At 44.3% G+C, this 25,753-nt stretch overlaps 1 protein-coding gene across 2 annotated transcripts; it reads left to right on the top strand.

Annotated features, from left to right (window-relative positions):
* The first annotated feature begins 298 nt into the window (after positions 1-298).
* MED1 (mediator complex subunit 1) lies at positions 299-20,467 on the top strand. 2 transcript variants are annotated; one of them, XM_054014297.1, is made up of 17 exons: positions 299-494; positions 3,817-3,923; positions 4,912-4,990; positions 5,533-5,587; positions 5,713-5,845; positions 6,632-6,660; positions 7,114-7,185; positions 8,913-8,987; positions 9,656-9,729; positions 10,159-10,248; positions 11,571-11,682; positions 12,159-12,283; positions 12,475-12,593; positions 14,160-14,361; positions 14,599-14,694; positions 14,839-14,944; positions 16,663-20,467. In XM_054014297.1, the coding sequence occupies exons 1-17, from the start codon at positions 467-469 to the stop codon at positions 19,895-19,897; spliced, it is 4,737 nt and encodes a 1,578-aa protein (XP_053870272.1). In that variant the 5' UTR covers positions 299-466; the 3' UTR covers positions 19,898-20,467. The 2 variants fall into 2 exon arrangements, with proteins under 2 accessions (XP_053870272.1, XP_053870271.1); XM_054014296.1 differs by having other exon boundaries at positions 10,159-10,293.
* The last annotated feature ends 5,286 nt before the right edge of the window (positions 20,468-25,753 follow it).

Raw genomic sequence — 25,753 nt, 5'->3', positions numbered from 1 at the left:
CTGCAATTAAATCTTTTTGTAACATGTGGGCTTCAGTTGCAATCTTTTCCAACCGCAGACGCAAAATCCCCACCGCTTTTCCCTCCCCCCCCCCCGGCAGAAGCAGCCGCCTACCCTGCAACTCTCCTGGGCATCGCAGGGGCACCCACGTGCCTCTTGCCCGGGAACTCCCAAGAGCTCGCCCAGCGGCCAGAGTGACCGCTTCAAGTCTCGCGAGATGACCACCCGCCGGGGGTCGAGCCGTTCTGCTCTCGCGAGACGTCTCGGCGGCTGCGGGAAGGCGGAAGTGTCGCGCGGTTTGGAGCGTAGCCATGGCCGTTGGGCTGGCGGCGGCCGCCGCGGACTGAGGCCCGAGCGGGAGGGGCCTGGCCGCGGGTACCTGCTCGACGCCAGGCCGGCGCCTGCGGCCTGCCCCGGGGCCCTCCCCTTCTCCCTCCCCCCTCACAGGCCCGCACCGGCCCACGGGATGAAGGCGGCACAGGGGGGCGCCGAGGGTGAGTCTGGGGTGGGGACCCCCGGGGGGGGCGTGGCCCTTGGAGGGGCGGGGCTCGTGGGGGGGGGAGCCCCAGACCCTGTGGGGGGGCGTGGCCCTTGGAGGGGCGGGGCTCGTGGGGGGGGAGCCCCAGACCCTGTGGGGAGGGAGCCCCAGACCCTGTGGGGGGGCGTGGCCCTTGGAGGGGTGGGGCTCGTGGGGGGGAGCCCCAGACCCTGTGGGGGGGGGGGGAGCCCCAGACCCTGTGGGGGGGGCGTGGCCCTTGGAGGGGCGGGGCTCGTGGGGGGGGCTGAAGGGGGAGCCCTGGGAGATCTGCTCCCCAACTTCCCTCTGAGATTCTGCTGCCCCCACCCCCGGTAGCCCCGTTCCAGGGGGTTGCGGCTGATCCCTGCTCCTGCTCTTTGCTGAGCTAACGGGGAGTTATTTCCGCCCTACACACACGTTGCCCCCCGTTGCTATCCTGCTGCTCCGCTACCCTGCCTGGGAGGGGACCGAAACATGGGGTCCCACGGCCACCCACATCGGTACCAGCAATGCAGCCCGTGCCCACGGGAGTTCTTCGCGGCCCCAGTGGGATGTGAATGGTTCGTGGAGATGAAGGGGTCCTAGCACGGGCTGCTGCAGCTTCAGGGGAGCAGCCTGAGGACAACACCTCTAGCGTGGGATGTTTCATCTTGGGCTGCAGGGGCTCCTGGTATACAGAGCGGACGGGCACCAAAGCCAGGTTGATCCAGCATGATCCAATATGGCCCAGGAGAGGTTACAGGTCCTGCTGTGCAAAGCTTCATGGTGATCAAAATAGCTTGTCCTTTGATCCAGATACAGCATTCTAGAGAGGAGTTTGTAATCTTTGGCGGATGGGTCTAGCATAAAATAGAGCAGATTGCAGACACCTTTATCTTCATCAGACATGCCCCTTCGGTTGCTATTGTACTGTCAGTGAATGATACAATGTAGTGCGGACATTCCCAAACTTTTTTTTGGCTGAGCCCTCCTTTGGCGATTCATGTCTTATGCACACACTCCCTTGTGTGGATGCCTGGTACCCACAGGGTGGGTGTCCAGTACCCACGTTGGGCGAGGGATGCCTGCTCCCTAGGGGGAGCAGAGTGGGTGTGTCCCATGTGGCAGTTTCCACTCCCTACATGGGTTGGGGTGGTCTTGGCTGATGGGACCTGACTCCCTGCCGATCACACTCCTCCCTGTGCAGGGAAGCAAATGGAGCCCTGCTTGGATCAGGAGACAGCACAATGCTGCACCCTATGAGTAGTGGCCCCCTCTTGACTTTGTCCCTTTAGCGTGGCCCTGAGGCACTGAGCTCTGTCTGCTTTCTCTACTCAGGCTCTGTCCAGCATGGGAAGCAGCTGGGGCTTGGTTCCCTGGGGCTGCACTGAAGGGCTGGGGGAAGGAAGAGGCTCTGTGTTGCAGGGGTATCAAAAGTAAGGGGGACAGCCCGCAGCTTCCTGCTTGCAGAGTCCCTTCTGGCTTCCCCAGCAGATCATGGTAACAGCCAGTTGGCAGTGGGGGAGTGAGATGATCAGGGAATCTGCTCCTAACAGCTGAGACTGTCTAAACAGCCCATTATCCGCTTCCCTTACTGGACTGGGCCCCTCTTGGCTCGGACTCTTCAGCACAGCACAGTCAGGTCCTCACATTCCCCTAATAGCATTGTTGTGCTTCCCCTGCCCGGGAGGTGTTCTCCACAGTTTAGGAACCTCTGATCTGTTCCATCACCAACCTGAATTTTGAAAAGTCCCTAGATATGTGTGTTTACATGAGCAGTAACTTACTTCATCAAAGTGTTATAATCCTGTGTTTTTCCTTGGATCTGGCAACTCAGATGAGGTTGCCAAAATAAACTGTGATTGCTGTACATTTCAAAGAGTCTATAGAGGAACCGGTTTCTTTATTAATGAAAGCCGGTGTGGCTTGGGTTCAGTTGCACCCACAGAAATAATGCCTGGGTTCAGTTGCACCCACAGAAATAATGAAACCACGGGTGCAAAAACAGGCAAACATTCATTTCTCCTGGCCTGGTGCAGAGGGGAGGGTGGGGGAGTTGGTAAGTGAGCCTGCCCTGCACTCACCCCATGCCAGCGGCTCCTGTCACAATTGAGGTGTGGCTGGGCCAAACCTGAGTGCCACTGCAATCCTGTGCAGTGCCCCTCCATGCCCTCCCCTTCGCACCAGGGTGGAATATGAGTTAGGGTCGCGGGGCTAGGGAGGCGACTGAGACATGATACTCATTTTTTTAAAATGACTAGATTTCAAGTGATGGTGTCCCTTGAAACCCCATTTACTATGAAATCCCGAACTGTCACTCCCTTGCAGTGTGCAAATTACAATCCCAGTTCTAGGACATCTCTGCAACCTAATGATACCGTGCCCACAGGATACCAACCTTAGGTATTGACTCCATCCGACTAGGCAGGTCAGAATACCTTTAAATCATAGAATTTTGAGCCCTCTGAGACGCTGGCAGTTGGGCAGGGGCATGAGTCCCTCCCTGTATCGCATTCCAACTGTCGCTGCCTCAGGTCCTTCCCTGTAAATGGGCTCCAGTTGGAGTCTTTATAGGATGTTATGTTGACTTCCATTCAGTGCTGTGAAGGTGTTTTTAAAAAAGAAAAGAATTTCATACATGAATGTGACTACAGTGGATCTCACTGTGGTCTGTGGGTTCCTCCCTGGTGATTCACTGAATACAAATAGTTGATTGTAGTGGGTGGTTGGGAGGTTGGGAAAGAAGGTGGTCTCTGGGGAGGATCTTTGCCATACAATGAGGTTAGTAGAACAAAAGAGTTGGAAAGGAACTATAAGTGTATACCGTGCAATAAGAGACAGGAGATTGAAAGTAGAACCTCCCCTCTTTAAAGATCTGCTATGCTTCTTATCTTCTGTTTTCCTTGAGTTTTCAGCAGGTCTTTAAACCATCCTCTTGTGCCTGCAAAGGGTACGCAGTCAATTATAATGCAATACCAAGACTAAACTAGATGGACCAAATCCCACTCTCTCATCTTACTCACATATGTAGTCCTACTGATTGCCCCAAGAGGTCTTTGAAGTCTTATTGTCCCCTGGGTATGATGACCTTTGGTACAGTCTTTGCATTATTTAACTGTGTGTGTGAGAGAGAAGAGTAAAGTGGCAATAAGTAAAATTTCTCAGAATTGTTTTATGTTGCTGTTAAAGGCAAAGGACACGTCTTTTATTTAGAACTTGCAGGAGTTTTTATTTGTAAAAGTTTGAATGTTGTTGTCAGCACTGAGATTAAACAGCGGCAGGCCCCCTGACTGAGTTGTCCCATATCATTTGTCCTGTAGAAACGGAGAAGCTGAATAAGATGAGTTCTCTCTTGGAACGACTTCATGCAAAGTTTAACCAAAACAGACCTTGGACTGAAACGGTGAAGCTTGTCCGTCAAGTCATGGTGAGAATTGGAGGAGGCTGGATGAGATTGTTTCCTGGGAGAATGGTGTAGTTATGTGTCTGGATTAGTAGTAATAGTTCTTTAACACTCCTCAGCCAGCTGTCTCAAGGTGTTTTGCAAAATCTTAATCCTTACAACCGCTCGTAGAAGAAGGGTTTTACCAGTTGCACCTAGAGGGCATAGCCAAGATCAGGGTTCCCATTGTGCTAACCCAAACAGGGAGAAATAGTTCCTGCCTGGAAAAGTTTATAATTTAAATAGACAAGACAGACTAAGGGGAAACAGGCACAAAGAGATGAAGTAGCTTACCCAAGGGCACATAATGGAATATTGGCAGAGTCCGGATTAGAACTCATGATCCTGCTGCCCTTAACCACTGGACTGCAGTCTTTACTCAGCACTAAGGTACCAGTCCCCTTTGGCAACTAGCTGTTAGTGCAGTTGTGCAGCACGGTCTCATTCATACTCCTTTTCTGGTAGAAGTACAGTTAATTTGTGAAGAGCTGCACCAAGTTATTGTAGAAGCGTTCCTCATGTTAGGCATGCTGCTTTCTGTTTTAGCACCACTGCCCGGCTGGTGCGTTTGTTGGAATGGCAGCAATGGGGAAGAGGAAGATAACCCAAAGTTTTCGGCAAATATTGTTCTGTGGTGTGTGCAATTTGCATGCCTGGCTATTTCGCCCCATTTCTTCCTTTATTATTCTCGGTTTGTTTAGGATTATGCATATATAAAAAGCTATTAAAGTCAATTCTTCCACTTCAATCAGCTGCTTACGAAAAAAAAAGTGTGCGTGCGCAGTGGATATCTTTAAGTTATCTTGCTCCTGTTCTCATTTTAAGAAGCTAAATGGAAGAGTAATTCTGGGATAGGATTTAATTAACTTTAAATTGTCTGAATAAACAACATTTGGCCCTGAATAACAGTTATGGACTCAGTCTTGATGAACACTGCATACAAACGGTGGTTGTTTTCTCCCTTTTCACTCAGGAAAAACGGGTTGCGATGAACTCTGGGGGCCATCAACATCTGGTGAGCTGTTTGGAGACTTTGCAGAAAGCATTAAAAGGTTGGTAAACTCCTTGGAAATGTAACAACAAAAAATGTACTTACGCTTTCCATAGTGTTCAGAATGAAACAGGATTGAAATATTAAATTGTAAAAATAAACAGAAATAGCAAATGTTTCATTGTGTGTTTCTGGTACGTGCATTTACATATGTGCGCGCACACTCTCACACACACATATTTACCACTTATGCCACAGTAGAACGTCCTAGTTTAGGTTGCCAGCTAAACCATTTGCCTAGCCTCAACCCAAAAGTGGTTTTGTATGGGAACATGGAAGAATATCAGTTCATTTCTTTGCAGTTGTGACTGCGATGGTGGGCAGTATTTATTTTTCTTTTTAAAAATTGCTCCTGCTATTTTTTGCATGTCAGTAATTCGTGTGTGCATGCACCCAGATGTGAAACCGTACAAGTGAATAATGTTGGCGCGTGTGTGTGTGAGGAAGGGTAGTTGAGACTGCATTTAGTGCCACATGAATACACTCCTATGGGGAAATTAAGAGTCATTCAGTCTAAACTTGCCTTGTGTGTTTCCTGTTTAGTATCGTCTCTGCCTGCCATGACAGATCGCTTGGAGTCTATAGCTAGACAAAACGGGTAAGTCTTCTTTTGTGGCAGAGACATTTCCTGTGTATCTGTACAGAATCATCATAATCTCACTGCTGGTTTGATTGTTTTTTGTGTGCATCTCATAGCAATTTTTGTTTTGTTTTGTATGTAAGCCTTGGATCTCACCTTAGTGCAAATGGCACTGAATGTTACATCACTTCAGACATGTTCTATGTGGAAGTCCAGTTAGATCCTACAGGGCTGCTGTGTGATGTGAAGGTGGCGCACCATGGAGAAAATCCTGTGGTACGTATAACCTAGAAAGAGGAGATGGGTAACGCCAAAGGCAAGCAGTGTTGGTTTGCCTCCCCTCTGCACAAACACAGGGAATCAATTGTGTAAAATATGTCCATCTAGTTCTCATAGAAAATCTCTACTCGTGGCTCAAGTGGAAGGTGAAAACCTCCATGGGGAGATTCCTTCTCACTCCTAAATTTGGTGATTAGTTCAGTTCTGTGCATGTGAACAAGAACCACTTAGATAATGGTCCATATTTGACTTTGAGTCAGAGTATAATCAACCGACAAAGCAGAATTACAGTTATCTGTAGCTTTTTATCTGTTTCCTTCAGTATATTTCTTTATTATTGATAAAACTTACAGTTCTGTAGATGGAAACTTGGGTCAAAGTGTTTCAACTTGGAGGCCTAAAGTTAGGCATCTTAAAAAAGTGGCCTGATTTTTCAGAGGTGGTGGCATCTGCAATTCCCACTGATTTAATTGCACCTCTGAAAACCATGGCACTTTTAGTAGATGCCTACATATAGATTTAGGTGATCAACTTAAAGCCCCCAAGTTTGAAAACTGGTATAGTTGTTTAACAGGAGATAATATTAATTTAATTTGTGCTGCAAGTGATTGACAAACAGGGCATCTGAACCATACTGGTGTAGAGCAGTCAGTGTAAAACTGTTTCTCACCAGAAGATAATGGTCAGAAACCTCATTCTGTCCCTGTATTTTATAGTCATAGAAATGTTCAAAAGTCACAGATTAATTTGAAATGAATGTAGTGTATGTTCTTTCCATTTCAGAGCTGTCCAGAACTGGTGCAACAGCTGAGGTGAGCAAAAACAGTTGTGCAATATCAGGGAAAAGAAGCTTTTTCAGGATGCAATGATCAACAGTACTATTTTATGGTTGGAATTGTACAGCAGTTGGTAACTGTTCCTTCTTCACAAAGTCTCTGCATTTTCACAAGAGGTTTTCTGGCTTCGTTTGGCCAGGACTTCCTCACTCTTTTCATCATGCATGGTACCTTTGAAGCCTCTGTACGAGGCCACACAATTGTCTCTTGACCAGGGTATTTTGCAGAGAAATTTAAAAACCAAAAAGCTAAAAGTAAATCGCTGCCAATATTACAGACAGTGATGAAAGAAACACATTTTCACAGTTTTCATGTTGTAAAAGTAAATTCCTGAGTGATGTAAGAATTTTATTATAAAGATAATAATTCTTAAAAATAAAACAATTTATCCAAATGGCTTAACAATGACCATTTTCCCCCCCCTCCTAGAGAGAAAAACTTTGATGAATTCTCTAAGCATCTAAAGGGGCTTGTGAACCTTTATAAACTTCCTGGAGACAAGTAAGTGTATACAGCATGTAGTGTATCCCCGCCCCCCTTTTATGGTTATATAACCAGTCTAGGCCCCAATTCTGCAAGCACTTAACCCATGTTAATTTTACACAGGTGACTAGTCCTGTTGGCTTCCGTCGGCCTGCTTGTGTGCTAATAAATAAAATAATAACAATAATATATATGGAGATATCCTATCTCCTAGAACTGGAAGGGACCTTGAAAGGTCATCGAGTCCAGCCCCCTGCCTTCACTAGCAGGACCAAGTACTGATTTTGCCCCAGATCCCCAAGTGGCCCCCTCAAGGATTGAACTCACAACCCTGGGTTTAGCAGGCCAATGCTCAAACCACTGAGCTATCCCTCTTAAAGTTAAGAGTGTGTATAAGTGTTTATAATATTGGAGCCCAAGTTACAAATTTCTAACAAGTTACATCATTTGTTTGGGAATCCATTTGTCAATTTTCTTACACTAAGAGGCTTGAAAAACTATTTTTTTATCTTGATAACCATCTGTCTTTATACATAAAAAAGCACTGCATTTAAAGGTCACTGTCAAGATAAACTATATTAACAAATTTCCTTACCAATGCCCTGATCCTCCATGTATTTATTTGAATTACCATCGTGCCTAGGAGTCCCAGTTGTGGACCAGGATCCCATCGTGCTTGTAGTTGTAAAAGCACAGAACAAAAAGACAGTCCCTGCCCCAAAGGACTTACATTGGGTTATTCAGGTGCATACGTGTTTGCAGGATCAGGGCCTAAGTTTATATTAAAATACTAAAAGAAATTTTAAAATGTCACTTCTATATTTATGCAGTACATTTACATTTCACTTCATATCAGGTGAGATAATGAACTGGTCAGTTTCAGGTTCATTTTGTTTCTCTCTGATTTCACTGCTAACTAACACAGTGGTGTTATTTTAGGGACTCTCAACAATGCAGGGGAATATTTCAATCCAATACCCATTTTCACTGACATTAAAAAAAAAATCTATTCATAGTGGGCAAGATTAAAAAGAAAAGGGGGGGGGGAGGAGCCTAAATATAGACTCCTAAATCCATGTACAAGTGGCCTGATTTCAAAACTGCTAAGCACCCCACATCTCCCATTGACTTCAATGAAAGTAGGAACTGCTGAACATCTCCCGGAAGATACTTAGTACCGTGCAGTGTTGAGTCTTTAGCGAGTACTGTGTCAGCTGCACACACACACACACTTGATTGCATGATCTTAGAAACCTGCTGCCATCTAGGCAGCCAGGATTGATTTCTAGACAGAGATTGAAATTAATTTAATAGTAAAATACTATGAAGCATAAAAAATCGTATTCTTTTCATTTTCTCCTCTGTGGTTCTGTGCATTTTTGATTTAAAAAACATAAATGTACATATAAAGCCCTTAATTTTATCTTTTATTATAATCCTGAAGTACACAGATACCAAATTAGGAATACATATGTACATGATTTGCTCTATACAAATTGAGAAAAGAAAACAAAATATAATATACAATCTAAGATGTGAGACATTGTATCATTCACTGTGTATACGTCTTTTATCAGTTTACATTGAAACCAGAATAGGAAAAAATGACTGTCTTTAGTGATTTAATACCATGATTAGGGTCATACTATTAGTAAAGAATTTAATCTGAAGTTCTGAGTTAACGTCCGGTTCTGTACAGTTTCTTGAATTCTTTTTTTTTTTTTCCATGCTGCTTTTTTTTCAAGCAAACTTAAAACTAAAATGTACTTGGCTCTTCAGTCTTTGGAGCTGGATCTCTCAAAGATGGCAGTGATGTACTGGTAAGAACATTTATACACCTTTGAGTTTCTCAATACCTGGGCATGAATTGGTGCCATGATGAGGCCCATACTTCCTGACTTTTTTTTTAAAACCGATGCTGACATTAAAACAACCCTATGCAACTGGAGGTTGATTCAAAGCGTTATAGAAACTGTTAATCATTTTTAAGGCTTTTCTAAAGTCTGTGTTTAACTGCAGAATGAGCAATTGAAATAGAAAGTGAGGGAAAAACAGGCTGAGGATGAAAAAGAGAGAATAGAGTTTGAAAAAGAGCAGAGACAGCATAAACGAGGGACTGACTGGGGAAAAAAAATAGATACAGCAACTTTTCTAGCATATAGCAGGAGGAGATACTGGGATGGGGTTGATCAGCCACCTGCCAATCTATCGCGGGTTGTTCCAGCAAAACAGGTTGGGAACCACTTACGTTAGCTTTTACTGTTGTAGATTGAATGGACTAAAAGCCACTTAGCTAGTGGGGAAACGGATGACTCCTTTCGCCAATACTTTGAGACATTTTCCAATTACAGTGGAAGCTTAGGATACTTACTTTTATCTGACTGTGAACTGTGTATTGTAAGATCTCAAAGGAGCCACCAGTGCTTAGACGTTTGGGATTTGAACTATGCTCCAGCACATTATAAATCTACGATTCTCTCTGTTGTAGGCAAGCCACCAACGCAAGTCTCCTCGACAAGATTCTTCATGGCAGTGTTGGGTATCTCACCCCAAGAAGTGGAGGTATCTGGGTCTTTTGTGTAACCAAAAGGGAGAATGGGGGATTGAACAGACCCTTCTTAGTTGTCTGATTTTATTCAGGTGACTAAAACTTTTATGAATGATAGCTGAGCTTCACATTAGCAGATGGTAATAGTAGATAAGAGTTGCCAATGTAAGAGTGGTGGTCATCTACATATTTCTAAGAACCTCGCGATCCAGTAGGGTAGTTTTACTTTTACAAAATCACTCCCTATACTGGATTTACAATGCACAGTTTCTCTCTGTCAGACATCTTGGCCTCTGTTAAAAAGAGTGACTGTTTGAACAGCTTTGCACTTCATGTGCTGTGCAGTATGGCAAAGTGAGTGTGGTCTGGTTGCTAGTGACTTTTATGAAGGATCGGTGTAACTCATCCATCAAGGCCCTCATTAACAAGCCTGTTTCCCACAGGTCACCTGATGAATCTCAAGTATTACGTTTCGCCCTATGATTTATTTGAAGAAGGCACTGGAGCCCCCATTATTTTGCATGAGAACAACGGTACGTCACCTAAAAGGCTGCGTCTGGCCACTGATTGTACTTTAGGCACGTAAGATTTTCAGTCTGTCTAAAACTTGTTCCCGGTTTTGTTTAAACGTTTCTATGAGTTTCTATGAGTTAGAGGCAAGAATATTGTAGAAGAAGGCAGCTTCCTTATAGCGTGAGTGACTGACTTACTGGTGGTAGAGTTTAGATTTTTGAGGAAAGTGTAGAATTCCGAAGATTGATGGCTGGGTTCTCCTTCATAAGCAGCACAAAATGGCCTTCATGTCTGGAGCTGGCTGATGGAGAATTCCCATTGCATAGGGGAAGTCTCCCCCAGCAGAAAGCTGGCAGAGGTGACTCTTCTGTTTTCTACGCCAGCCAGCCCCCTTGCCCCTGCCATAAAAGAAAGGACAGGTCATGTTAGATGTGTTCCAAGGGTGAGAGGAGCATAGTAAAGCAGAGCTCCAGTGCGCTTGGTCATCCGCTAACATAAAGTCAGTGGTCCTTTCAGGACCTTACGCCAGTGGCAGAAGTTAAATTAGGTCCCCTGCTACTCCAGCTTCCACTGGGGCTGGACAGCCAGGATTAGGGAGTCATGACCATTTGGCTGTCTGCAACCATTGCTCTCCAATGTGAGAGAAGCAAGGGCAGAGTGACTGACGTAGGTTTGAGAAGCACATGCAAACTCTAGGACACTTCTCCCATTTTCTGGATACAGTTGCCCTCTGGAGGTGAAATCCATTTCTGTGCAGGCCTGCACAAAGCCAGTGCATCACTTAAATCCTACTTAAGCCCTCAAAATATGCAGTGAGGTGAATTTAATCCAGGATGGCTAACTCTAGGTTTATTTTGTATTGATTAATTACAAAAAAATTCCCCTGGTTTCAGCCATGATTATGGGTGTGGCTTTTTGTAGGACTATAATAATAAACTTTCACATCTGAACATAAAGGTTTCCTTTTTGTTAGCATTTTATACAATAACACCAAGTTCCGTATCTAGCAAGAGCGAGACAACTTGGAAAAATAAGACACTGGGACTGAACGCATCCAAAATCATAAATAATTTTGCACATAGAAATGTACTGCAAGGTTGTAAATTCACTTGAAATCTATTGCTGACAGATAATAGGCCCACCCCAGAAAAGAGAAATAGAACTTCAAATAGCATAAATAAAGGGCTGCACATTCAAACTAGACGATATCAAACTTTGAAAGAGATGCTACATAGACAAATAATGCATCTTCACGTGAGCAATATTTTTAACTCCTAAAGCACATTAATGGTTTTTCCAGCGGTTTTTGATACGGTCTCCTTTCTCTTGCCTCCTCTTCCAGTCCCTCGGTCTTTGGGCATGAACGCATCGATAACAATCGAAGGAACCTTGGCTATGTACAAACTCCCAATTGCACCATTAATTATGGGATCTCATCCTGTTGACAACAAAGGGTAAGGAAAGGGCACTTCTGCTGGGGCCTCTCACAGTGGCCTCATTCAGTTGCTACCGGTGTGTCCCTGTTTTGAGTTCTCTTTCCAAGCCACGTCAATAACAAAATGTCGTATCATCAGTCATGGGATTTGATGTGGCCCCGATCTGTAAAATACCCTGCACTTGAGACACGAGTGAAGCCTATTTTTCAGGTGTTAATCAAGTGTCGTAATTTTTCAGAAGTAACAGACAAGATACAGACATAAGTTTGGGCAGAGGATAAAAATGTGTATCTTAAAATATAGACACACTTTAAAAATTGTTTCTGTGCATACACCATAATACTTTTCTACCTTACATGTGTATTGTGAGGATACATTCATTAATGTTTGTATGGTGCTCAGGCACGATTTGTGGGCGGGGGGAGAACATAATGTACTTACATAAATATAAATATTCATGTAATAAAAAAAAACAAGTAACTTCAATGCTTTAGGACTCCATCCTTCTCATCAGTCACCAGTGCCAACAGTGTTGACTTGCCAGCTTGCTTCTTCTTGAAGTTCCCACGACCTATTCCAGTATCCCGGGCTTTCATTCAGAAACTGCAGAGCTGCACAGGTGGGTTGTAACTCTATCAGACAAGTATTCACTAGCTTTTACTAGTTGATTGTTTTAAGCACACTAAGTGAGTTTAACCCAAGTTCTTATACTCTTTTATATGTACTTTTGAGGATTGAATAGGTCCATATTATTGCACAGCTCCTTTTAGCTCCATGGTGTGGTCATTGTGCTCTGCTGTGTTTCCTCAGGAATCCCATTGTTTGACACCCCGCCAACGTTTGTCCCCCTGTATGAGCTGATCACGCAGTTTGAGTTATCCAAGGAGACCGATTCTGTACCTTTAAACCACAACATGCGCTTCTATGCAGTAAGTATGTCACTAGAACTGGGGAACTAAGCACACAGAAGAGGCAGGTTGAGGACTTTTGAAAAGAGTTAGAAACCCTGGACTGGAAAGTATTAAATTCTCTTGTACCAGTATAACTGTCAATTAGGGGCATGTTTTTACCAATAGTTATTCCAGTGCATCCCCTAGACTGGATGCAATTATACTTTTGTGTGTAGACACAACCTAAATTATCCAAGCCAGAATGCTGGAAAAGACACAATCACAGTAGGTTAATTGTCCTGTCTTAACTTTGAATTGGTCATCCTCTGGACTGCAAGAGTTTCTTTTTGCAACTGATCTACCTCCATTACAAAAGGTAACCCAAAACTGCTATGTACTATTTTGCCAGACTGTTGGTAAATAAACCGATGCATGTGTAACCAATGAGTTTGTGTGCATGGGTTGTCTTGTTTTATGTTCCTATTTAACTGAGAATCACGGATCAAAACAAAAGTCTTGGGAGTGGAGAATGTAAGATGACCAGAGAAGATCAGCAATTTGGTCTAACAACATTTGATAAATGACCTCTTTTTTTTAAACGTTTGCCTGTGCTAATGAGCCGGTCCTCCTAAGAACAGACTCGCTATTTTGATTGGGTTAGTTGCACAGATGAGAAGTATAAGGGTAGCCAAAATTATGGTATGGCAAAGACTGGATTTATGGGAAGTTATTGAAATCATTTGTACTGTTAAACCACTGCTTCTCTGAGTGTCTGCCATGAGGTGGAAAACTTGTAGCTGATGTGTGGAGGGAAGAGGAAGGTACTTTCTGGGTTGGCTACTATGTTGAAAGATGCAGTTTCCATTGAACATACCAATATCTGTACACAGCAAGCGACTGAATGCTCACATTATCATGGAATTATCGGCTTCTATAGGTAGCTTAGATTCTTAATGTAATTTGAATGGGCTTTTTTGGGGTTTATAGATGTTTTTGCATTTGCATGTATAATGAGTGGGAATTGACTTTGACTGTGTAATTATAAAACCCAAGCATCATGAGAGGTGGAATGTCACCGGGGTGGTTAGGGCAGAGATCTGGGAGTTAACATTCTTGGGTTCTGTGTGTGGCTGTTCCGCTGACTACATTGTGTGACCTTTGGGTAAGTCACTTAAACAGTTTGTGTGAAATCCTGGACTCAGCGAAGTCAATATAAAACTCGCATTGAATTCAGTGAGGCCAAGATTTCACCTTCTGTGCCTCCGTTTCCCCAACTGTAAAATGGATCAATACTTAATCACCTCACAAAAGGACAGTGAAGTTTACTGTGTATAAAAGTGCTTTGAGAACCTCTGATGGGGCGGTATAGAGGTGCAAAGGAATATTATCATTCTTGGCAGTGGTATTTCTAGACTGGTATTTTGTTCAGGTTGTAAATCCGTTTATAAAAGGGTTTGAATCTTAGAAAGTGTCTCTCCAATGTGTCAATTCCAACTCCAAAGGTCACTTAGCATGACACAGATGTTGGCGCTGCACTTGCTTTGGTAGCTGTCTTTACTCCCTTGTATCCAGGACCATTGGAGTAAAGCACAGATTGTTTCCTAGGCTCTTCCAGGACAGCAGCACTGCTATTTCCTGAACAAGGATGCTCCTCTTCCAGATGGAAGAAGCCTGCAAGGAACTCTCATTAGTAAAATCACCTTCCAGCACCCTGGCCGGGTTCCTCTCATCCTCAACTTGATCAGGCATCAGGTGGCCTACAACACACTGATTGGCAGTTGTGTCAAGCGAACTGTTTTAAAAGAAGGTGGGTGACACATTGACCAACATCAATAAAATTCTGGGACTAGAGATGATCCTGGATTGTTCTCTGTAGCGGGTTAGAATCAGACGGCGGGTTTGGGGAATAGGAAATTAGAAGCCCGGGCTGCTTTGCTTCACCATTTTATTTTTCTTTCTTTTGGATGGCTATATTTGAGCTCATGTCTGTCTTCGTCTCTTGTGCTGTGAAGATGCTGCATTTACCAGCTCCTGTGTCTTTCAGATTCTCCTGGGATCCTGCAATTTGAAGTTTGCCCCCTCTCCGATTCCTGTTTCAGTGTATCCTTTCAGCATCCTGTGAATGACTCCCTGGTGTGTGGTGAGTAGGGGGTCAGTGAAAAGCATGTGTCTATAAATGGATTTCAGGTGAAAATAGGGTTGGGTTTTTTTGTTTGTTTGTTTGTTTGTTTTGCCACTACAGTTGGAAGTTTAATGTCTCCCAAACACCTTCTCTGTCTTTCAGTGGTCATGGATGTGCAGGACTCCACACATGTGAACTGTAAACTATATAAAGGGCTCTCTGATGCTCTCATCTGTACAGATGACTTCATTGCCAAAGTTGTTCAAAGGTAAACCAGGCCTTCTCTGTGTTGCTATTAGATGCTACTCAGAGCATCTTTTATAAATCCCCAGAACTAACATCCAGATATTGGTGGGCACTTCACAAATATCTAGGCGACAGTGGTTCTACAGGTCATTTTTCTGCAGAAAGATCCCATTGTAGATCACCTGCTATCTCGTTCAGACTATCCGCCATAGTTATTTATAAAGCACTACAGTTCGTTCAGCCAAAGGGAGTGCTTGAATAGCTGAATATTTGTAGTGTCTAAAGAAACTGAGTTAATCAGTAACTCTTGCTTAACAATCATTGTTATAAGCGTGTGACACAGATTTCTAGCCTCCTCAAATCTATGTATAATAGTAATAGCGCTACAATAATACAAATAATGCCTAGAGCTTTTGTAGCAATTTTCATCCATAGATCTCAAAGCACTTTACAAATGATTTAAGTAGCATTATTCCCATTATACAAATGGGGAAACTGAGGCACAGAAGTTTAAAGTCATGTGCCCAAGGTCACCGAGCAGGCAAGTGGCAGAGACGGGACTATAAGCCAAGTCACCTGAGCCTCTGTCTAATGCCCTGTCTACTGGTACATACTGCTTCCATTATCCTTTCTATTTCTTAGCTACAAAAGAGACAAAATATCATTAAAAGACTTTTTCTGAATTCTGGTGAACACCTCTGGGTGGCATCATTCCAGAACTCCATTTCTAATGCACTTCAACTTTTGTTGAGAGTTTTCTACGCCAGCCTTGGACAAAATCTACTAGATTTGAAGCCATTCATCCTTTGTCTGTGGATTTCAGGCAAATGATGGTCAGGAGAAAGGGAGGCAAAACCAGGGTTGTATTGGAATCTCAGTTCCAACTTTAACTGCGGAGCAGCAACTGCTGACCTTATTAAATATCTGTTTTCTGGGTGCCTGTCTTAGTTGTACGTGTTTTCATGCTTCGTGATGAGCTTGCAGTTGCCTTCAAAGTCTCTGCCTCTCTTTGAATTAGAGGGTGACTCACTCACGGTTCCAACATTTGATAGCCCCGCCCCCAGGCTTTACATTTACACAGGCTCTTTATCAAAATGGCTCAGCCCCAGGCAACATTGGAAGCATTTAGAAAACCTAGTAGGTGTTAATAATGCTCTGCACATACAGAGACCCTACAGACTTCCTTATCAATATTGATGAGTTACCTACCTTACAGGTCAGTCTGATTATTCCTATTTATCGATGGGGAAACTGAGGCACAGATTAAGTTGACGTACCCAAGGTCACACATGGAGCCTGTGGCAGAGCTGGGAACAGAACCTATCCCTCCTAACACCCAATCTCTTTAGCGACAGGATCATCCTTCTCTTAAGTATTACTTAGTTACTAATTATTAAAGTTTGATTGTCATTAAAAATGTAGCAGATAATATTACTGAAGGCAATGTAGAGAGGCACTGTTGTTCAGTGGCTAGAGGAGTATGACAGAGTAGCTATGAATAGATACAGCAGGGAACAAAAGATGCTAAATTCTGGCAATTCCTGGCTCAGTTGCTGTCTTGCCATGTGACCTGGGGCAAGTCTCTTGCGATTTGCATTAGTTTACCGTCCTGCAAAAGGGGGATAATTCCTAACTCTCAGAGCTTCTGTGAATCCTGTAATGTTTTTAGAACTCTTTAGTTGACAGTTTCTATAAATGAGCAAATTGCATACTAAATCCTTCACACTTTCTGTCTTGCAGATGTATGTCCATTCCTGTGACGATGAGAGCCATTCGTAGAAAGGCAGAAACCATTCAGGCAGATACACCAGCCCTGTCCCTTATTGCAGAGACAGTAGAAGACATGGTGAAGAAAAACCTTCCCCCCGCCAGCAGCCCAGGGTACGGCATGACCACAGGCAACAACCCAATGAGTGGTACCACTACACCAACAAACACTTTTCCGGGGGGGCCCATCACTACCCTGTTTAACATGAGCATGAGCATGAAAGAGAGGCATGACTCGGTGGGCCATGGGGAGGACTTCAGCAAAGTGTCTCAGAACCCTATTCTCACTAGTTTGTTGCAGATCACAGGGAATGTGGGGTCTACCATAGGCTCAAGTCCAACCCCTCCCCATCACACGCCACCACCAGTATCCTCACCAGCAAGCAACACCAAGAACCACCCGATGCTCATGAACCTCCTTAAAGACAATCCTCCTCAGGACTTCTCCACTCTGTATGGGAGCAGCCCTCTTGAAAGGCAGAACTCTTCTTCTGGCTCCCCCAGAATGGAAATGGGCCCTGGGGGGAACAAGCAAAAGAAAAAAAAATCTCGCACACCAGCAGACAAGCCCAAGCATCAAACTGAGGATGATTTTCAGAGAGAGCTGTTTTCAATGGACGTTGATTCCCAGAACCCGATTTTTGATGTCAACATGACCGCTGACACTCTGGATACCCCTCATATTACTCCAGCGCCCAGTCAGTGCAGCACTCCGCCTACTACGTACCCCCAGCCGATACCTCACTCTCAGCCCAGTATTCAGAGGATGGTTCGACTTTCCAGTTCAGACAGCATTGGAGCTGATGTTACTGATATCCTTTCTGATATAGCAGAGGAAGCTGCCAAGCTCCCCAGCACTAATGAGGACTGTCCACCCATCGGAACGCCTGTAAGAGACTCTTCTAGTTCAGGACATTCACAAAGTGCCCTATTTGACCCCGATGTCTTTCAGACAAATAGCGAGAACCCGTACACTGATCCAGCCGACCTTATAGCAGATGCTACTGTGAGCCCAAACAGTGACTCTTCAAACCATTTTTTCCCAGACGGAGTCGATTTCAATCCTGACTTACTGAACAGTCAGAGTCAAAGTGGCTTTGGGGAGGAGTACTTCGATGAGAGCAGTCAGAGTGGAGATGCTGACGATTTCAAGGGCTTTGCATCCCAGGCGCTAAGTAGTTTGGGAGTGCAAGTGTTGGGGGGTGATGGGGGAGAAAATAAATTTAAAGGAAGCAATCAGGCAGACCTGGTTGACTTTAGTATTATTGCAGCTGCGAGCAAAACCCTGGGGTCCTCTGACATTATGGAGCATCATAGTGGAAGCCAGAGCCCTTTACTAAGTACAGGGGATTTGGGAAAGGAAAAGTCTCAGAAACGGGTAAAAGAAGGCAATGGCTCTGGGAGTAGTTTATCGGGTCCTGGGCTAGATGGTAAACCAGGAAAACGCAGCCGGACCCCGTCCAGTGATGGTAAAAGTAAAGAAAAGCTTCCAAAGCGGAAGAAAGCGGACATAGAAGGGAAATCTCCCTCTCATAGTTCATCCAACAGACCTTTCACCCCACCAGCAAGCTCTGGTGGGTCAAAATCTCCTGGAAGTTCAGGCAGATCTCAGACTCCTCCTGGTGTAGCCACTCCTCCTATTCCAAAAATCACAATTCAGATCCCCAAAGGGACAGTGACTGTTGGCAAACCTTCACACGGCCAGTATACAAGCAGTGGCTCTGTCTCCTCAAGCAGCAAAAGCCATCACAGCCATTCCTCCTCCTCTTCCTCCTCCTCTTCTGCCTCAGGCAAAGTAAAAAGCAGCAAATCAGAAGGGTCTTCTGGCTCAAAGATGAGCAGCAGCCTCTACCTGAGCCAAGGTGGATCAGGTTCAGGGCAGTCAAAAAGCTCCGCTCAGTCTGTGGGAAAGCCTGGGTCCTCCCCTATCACCAAACATGGCCTCAGCAGCAGTTCCGGAGGTACCAAGATGAAGCCTCAAGGGAAGCCTTCATCACTTATGAACCCTTCCATGAGTAAACCAAACATTTCTCCTTCACATTCTAGACCATCAGGGGGTTCTGACAAGCTTGCCTCTCCAATGAAACCTGTTCCAGGTACTCCCCCGTCATCAAAAGCAAAATCGCCTATCAGTTCGGGTTCTGGGGGCTCACATATGTCTGGGACTGGATCAGGGTCAAATATGAAGTCCTCTTCAGGAATGGGATCCTCTGGGTCCATGTCGCAGAAACCACCTCCTTCATCAAACTCTTCTGCAGCATCTTCATCTTCCTTTTCATCTGGTGGTTCTTCCATGTCTTCATCTCAGAACCAGCATGGAAGCTCCAAGGGCAAATCTCCAAGCAGAAACAAGAAGCCATCCTTGATTGCAGTCATAGACAAACTTAAACATGGGGTTGTTACTAGTGGGCCTGGAGGTGAAGACCCAATGGATGGACAGATGGGGCCAAGTTCCAATTCCTCAAGCCATTCTTTGTCCTCCAAACACAACATGTCTGGAGGCGAATTTCAGGGGAAGCGGGAGAAAAGCGACAAAGACAAATCTAAAGTCTCTGTTTCTGGAGGATCTGTTGACTCTTCCAAGAAGACTTCGGATTCCAAAAACATTGGTAGTACTGGAGTGGCCAAGATTATCATCAGCAAACACGATGGTGGTTCCCCTAGCATAAAAGCCAAAGTAACCTTGCAGAAACCTGGGGAAGGAGGTGGGGATAGTTTAAGGCCTCAGATGGCTTCTTCCAAAAGCTATGGATCCCCTCTGATCAGTGGGTCTACTCCAAAGCATGAACGCTGCTCACCCAGCCACAGTAAGTCACCAGCATACACTCCTCAAAACATAGACAGTGAGAGCGAGTCTGGCTCCTCTATAGCAGAGAAATCCTATCAGAACAGTCCCAGCTCTGATGATGGCATTAGGCCACTACCGGAATATAGTTCAGAAAAACATAAGAAGCACAAAAAAGAGAAGAAGAAAGTGAAAGACAAAGACCGTGACAGAGATAGGGATCGTGACAAAGACAGAGACAAGAAGAAGTCTCATAGCATTAAACCAGAAAGTTGGTCTAAATCACCTATTTCTTCTGACCAGACTCTGTCCATGACAAGCAGTGCTATCCTATCAGCTGACAGGCCATCCCGGCCAAGCCCTGACTTTTTGATTGGGGAGGAAGACGATGACCTCATGGATGTTGCTCTGATTGGCAATTAATTTTTTTAAAATAATTTTAAAAGATCTCGAGAACCTCCCAGTGGGTTCTAGAGATAGCAAGCAAAGAATCGTTCATTTCAGAATACCACACTTACCTTGAGGGACGTGGTTTAAAAGGAAAACAGTATTCCTGAGGATCTCAAAAACCTGCACAGAATACCTGCGAGTGCCGATCTTTCTGACTGGGAATGGCAAACCAGTCTTCTGACTGTGGCCCCAAGTCTGCAGCCCATTTACACACATGCTGAATTTTACATGTATTAATAGTCCTATAAAGTCAACGGGCGTAGAGTTAAGCATGTGGGTAAGTGTTTGGAGGAACAGACCCTAAATTGGTGCAGAAACATAAGTTATTGTTGAAGAATTAGATTTTTCCCCCTCCCTCTCCTTTTCATGATAAGTTTTTAGTAAGTTTTGAGCTAATAACTTTAGGGCATATTTTAATGTTTGGGGCTTGTGGTTTTCTCTTTTTTTGAAGGGTGTCTGGAGAAAAGAGAAATGCTTTGCAGGTTTCTTTTATGGAGTTTCTTCATCATTTAGTGTCTGATTCTTAGAGGTGCTGAGGACCTTCATCTTCCATTGACATCAGCAGCTCTGCAAAATCAGGCACTGTGTTTTGATGGACATCAGCGTTTTATTCCAGGTCAAAGTGATGAAGGATATTTATGTCGATGTTTGATTGACCTTGCGTTTTAGCTATTTATTTATGTCCCTATTTGAATGCCTCATGCTGTTTGTTTTTCATGCCGTCTTTATATTTTAATTGTGCGATGCAGGGTCTGAAGGGACTCTGGGAGAGTGGGAGCTTGGTTAGCTGTGGGTTAGGAAAGCCTGGGAAATGTGCAGCCACTGTAGCTTTGGTGAAGTTGGTAAAATCACAGCATGCTTTGCCCTGATCTGAGCGCTGTTTGCTAGGTTTAAAGGAAACGAAATTCCCCAGAATCCCAGTGCTGTGTATATATGAAAATTCACAACCTTTATAGAGATACATTTAGGGCCCAATCCTGCAAATACTTAAGAATACGTTTAACTTTATTCATTGTAAAAAAAATCCCATTTGAAGTCAATGCAGCTATTGCTACTCGTGTGCGCAAATGTTTTGTGGAATCAGGCCTTATGTTTTTAATCTTTCTGTTGCAAAAGTGCCTAGGGCATTTTTAATTTTTGTGTGTGTGCAGCACGTTTTCCCACAGCAGCACTGCTGGTAACCCACACAAGCATTCCCCATCCCCCCCCCCCCCCCCACTTGAGAGGTTGTTAGCTTACCAGTAGGTGTGAATCATTCCTGTGCTGGTGTTAGTACTTGTGTTGATGAAAAACATGCTGAAATGTCTTGGCTTTGTAAAACCTGATTGGCTGCAATAGAAGCAATAATTTCCCCGAACGGTGGATTTCCTTCTTTCACCAGGACTTTGAAGGCAGATGCAGGCAAGACCTGCTAGTCTCCGTCCTTGAGAGGATAGGAGTGAGAAGTCTATTTTGTAAATGAAAGCAGTTAGGATTGTTTTGATAGAGGAGGAGACATGGAAGAGCCTTCAGACAAGGGAACACAGTGTATCTAAAGAGCACCGTGAACCCATCTCCTTTTCGGTCCTACAGGGAAATGCATTGAGTGAAATCCTTGCCCCACTGAGTTTCGCACTGACTTCAGAGGGGCCAGGATTTCACCTGTGGTCTTGAGAATACGCTTTATTTTGGGTTTGCAGTTTGAAAAGACATCAAGGTTTAGGTTTCCTTTAAACTGTGGACATTTCCTGTCTTGCATACAGTCCAGCCCCCTGATCATTTTCAGGCCACACAGCTTCTCTTTTCTGGCTCATGTAAAGCTCCTAAAAAACTGGAATGCTTGTATCTTTTCAGTGGGTTGGCTTCTAGGCAGCTAGCTGTAGACTTTCCATTCTTCCTGTCTTCAGCTCTATTTGGGGCTGTAGACTGAAATTGCTATTGTCACATAGAAAGCAGGTGTGAATTTCTCTCTCTCACACAATAGTTCTCCCTTATATTTTCCAACCTTCATCCCTTGCTCCTAGTGGTCTGCATTCCATGGCTTCCCTCTCACCAATACTCCCAGCTTCATGTGCTGAGATGATAGACAATAGTAAATAAAGTCTAAATCTGCAGCAAATGACATTATTTGATGCAGCATCAGAATCGTATGACTGTGTGGTGTCTATGAAGAGGATGTAAGAAATACACCACCAGATGACTTTATCTTGAGACCCTGCTAGAGTGGCTACATCTTGGAAATAATACTTGTTCAGATGGCAACAGGTTGTTATCTGTTTTAGTTCTGTCCGTCTCATTTAAGTTGCTTTATTTAAAATAACCCTTTAAACTTCTTTGGATTGTGTAAAGGCTTAGCTGAAGCTAACAGCACTGTTACAAAAGCAAAGCAAGGTTTGGGTGTTCAAGGAATAATTTCCTCAATTAATAAAACGGACTGGTGTTTTAACAATATAAAAGATGCAGTGAAAGGCTTTTTAAAAAATTGTTCAGCTTTGCAAATTATTAAGATTTAAATTATAAATATATTTTAAATGAAACAGCTGAATGTGTTTCCTTCACTACTTACCTAAGACTCAAGTTGAGGGTTCTAAATTTCTCCTGCAAGAGGTGGGCATCATCGCTAACACCTAAAGAAATACAGGGAACAAAGTTGCATCCTCTTTAAGCATCTGTGACTTTGAGTGCTGCAAGAGAAACTTAATCCTGAACTGTAGTCATAGCAGGTAAATAGCTTTTCAATCCACTTCTAATGCACTGTAACCCTTTTCCCTTTATACACTTATTTGTTTTACACTAAGTAAGGGAGAAAGACAGCCATTAAAAGTCAGGCAATAGTTGCATGATGCTTCTGTTGCACTGATCAGAGATGAGGTACACTTGTCAATATTACACAAACATTTTACATGTAAATGTTTGATCTCTTACAAATGTTTTATTTTTAAAATATTTTTGTTATTCTCTATGATATTTTACATCTTTCAGTATTGGAAAGATAAAAGTGTAAACAAACTTAAAAAATTTTAAAAAGGCAAATCTTTTAATCTCAGGTTAAGAAATGGATGTTGAGATTAAAAGAAAATGGTTCTTTCCTAAATGGTCATTATGTAAATAAGTGTCTTCAAATCTGCTTTTTGTGGGCAACCGTGTAAATACTTCCTGCTAATTTTTCATTCTTTTTCAATGTAGAGTGTACTTTCAACTTTTTTGGAAATACTGCAAAAAAAAAAAAAAAGAAAAAACATGTTTATTTACATGCAAATACATTTCTTTGGTAAGAATATTGTCTCGTCTTTATTTAAAAGCATTCTGCTTCCCAAGAACTGTCTTAACTTCAAGGTATGTAAAGTCAACACTCTTACAAAAGATCATTTTAGAAATCAAAGATTGCTATCACCTGTCAGTGAAACATTGGTTCTGACAGTACGGGACACATTCTGTCCACTGCTCTGGTGGCATACAGGAGGCAGAACTTGTGCTGCAAGAGGCTGGGGGAGAATTCCCTTGGCACAGGTACACCATAAAGCCACCTCCTTTGTATGCCTTGGTGCAGGGTCCATGCTAAGACCATCTCCAGAGTGCATGGCCCAATATAGATTTTGAGCTGTGACACAGCCCAATGGCAGCCTAATTTATTCTGTGGGCTGCAGCAGGCTAGAATCCCAAGGGTGCAACCATCTTTGCCCCCACTTGTCCACAGGCTGTGCCTTCTGTGCTGCGTATGTTGGGGGTCAGAGCACTGAATATCAACCTGTCGGTTTTTTTAGTGCTTTGTTTTAGAATTACAGCTTTAATCTGATTTAATGGTAAAGAGGAACAAATAAAATGGGGAGGAAAATTTGTATTCCCTAATGATTTATGCCTTTCATGGCTAACCCTCTTAAGTGAGAACTGGTGACCTAATAATATATTCAGTTTACAAGGTCCGTGTCATTTAGTTCTGTTAGTCCCCACAATATAGTGGGCACCGTATATGCGTATACACAGTCCTTGTTCAGAATTGCTAAAATCACTGGACAGGGCCAGGAATTTTTGTAACTGAGGGCAGGTCTTCACTGGGGGGGGGGGGTCGATTTAAGATACACAAATTCAGCTACGCGAATAGCGTAGCTGAATTCGACCTACCAGAGCCGACTTACCCCGCTGTGAGGACGGCGGCAAAATCGACCTCCGCAGCTCCCCGTCGACAGCGCTTACTCCCACCTCCGCTGGTGGAGTAAGAGCATCGATTCGGGGATTGATTGTCGCGTCCCAACGAGACGCGATAATTCGATCCCCGAGAGATCGATTTCTACCCACCGATTCAGGCGGGTAGTGTAGACCTAGCCTAATTTGACATTAGTGAAGAGAGAACTAGTGTTACCTAGCAACGAGCTTAGTTCTAGCAAAATGTTTTGTGGAGACATGCTTCCGCACCGGAAGCTAATCTATTGGATTAATGTGTTCTGTTACACTCCAATGTAGTGCAATGGTCACCAAGTTTCAGTGGCTTGTCAAGTTGAGATGTTTGCCATGTGCTTATAGATAAGACAACAGATACAGAGCAGTAGTTCTGTATTCATATTGGTCCTTTAAAGTCCCTTAATTATAGCTTGTTAGCTGTTGATGGGCTTCAGCTGTCTTCCATTAAGTTGTCTCCTGTAAACCACTGTGGAGGTTAGATGGCTCCACACCCTAGTACAATTTCAAGCCTGTGATTTGTTGCTGCCTAAAATCCACCACAGGTTAAAATGTGCACAGTTGAAGAGGATACAGAGGGTACTGGCTGGCCCAACTGAGGTCTGATGGGAGGAGAAAGATGGTGTTAAGCAGAAGCACAAACCTGGGAGTCAGGGGATCTAGGTCCTAATTCCAGCTAGACTACAGCTGAACCATGTGATCTTGAGCAAGGTCCTTTTCCTCTTCGTGCCTCAGTTTCTCCTATCTGTAAATGATGTGGACCTCTCTCTCAATGCTATCAGAGAAGTTAAGTGATGTTTCTAAGGCCCCTTGAGATCCTCTGAAGGAGGGCACTGTAGAAGTACAGTGTATATTCAACTGGTATTTGCCCACAGGGTGTAGTAAAAAAAGGTTCCCCCAGCCCTAATTTGCCACCAGGGACCTCTGATCTAGAGTCAAGTGAGTGCTTTTCCTTTTGCTTCGACTCTGGAGTTTTATAGTCGATTCTAGGGTGCTGTTCCTGTTGCATCTGTTTTCTGCAGCTGAGGGAACTGTCATTCCCTAAGCCAGAGAGTCCTCCTTTCAGACGGATTTTGGGTCGGAATTCTTCAGCACGTCTGGGATGCTGGTTCAGCTGCGTCCATCCCGCCCACCTTCCCCAGAGCCGCCACCCCTCTTCCCCTACGTCGCTCTCGGGACACGCTCTATTTAAATCCCCCCCACCACGCTTGATTTTCCCGCCATCGTTACGTCATTCCAAAACCGCGCCCAGCGGGGAGGTGATTGGACGCGGTCGGGGAAGGGCTGTTCTGACAGGAAATGGAGAGGGCAGGGGAAGCGGAGAGCAGCTCTCCCACCCCCCCAGCGCATTACGATGCGAAGCGTTGCCCCGGGAGGCGGCCGAATAAGATGCATGAGGGCGTGACACTGCAAATCAGGGGACCAACACGCTTGGGGACGATGCAGTTTCCTCTTGCATCACTGGGGGGAGCGCTTCAGGGCAGCACAATCAGCCCCAGCTCGGGGTAAACAGCCCCTGCCCGAGGGGCAGCCCCCTGGGTGCAGGAGGGGCGCAGTTCCTCCCAGGATTAGGTCAAGGGGGTAAAACTCTGGGGGGGGGGGTGTTGCAATCTCCTGCAGGGCAGGTTCGGGGCGTGTGATCTCCTTGGGGAGATGAGGGGTGATGGCTGAAGT

This window comes from Malaclemys terrapin, chromosome 25, assembly GCF_027887155.1.
Source record: "Malaclemys terrapin pileata isolate rMalTer1 chromosome 25, rMalTer1.hap1, whole genome shotgun sequence".
Lineage (NCBI taxonomy): Eukaryota > Metazoa > Chordata > Testudines > Emydidae > Malaclemys > Malaclemys terrapin.
Note: the sequence above shows the minus strand (reverse complement) of the source record. Positions and strands in the feature narration are given on the sequence as shown.

Excerpts from the sequence above, each read along its gene's own strand:
- MED1 (XM_054014296.1), top strand. The coding sequence starts at position 467 with ATGAAGGCGGCACAGGGGGGCGCCGAGG. Across the intron at positions 5,588-5,712 it reads TCTATAGCTAGACAAAACGG|CCTTGGATCTCACCTTAGTG; the intron begins GTAAGTCTTCTT and ends TTTGTATGTAAG. Across the intron at positions 12,594-14,159 it reads ACAACATGCGCTTCTATGCA|GCTCTTCCAGGACAGCAGCA; the intron begins GTAAGTATGTCA and ends ATTGTTTCCTAG.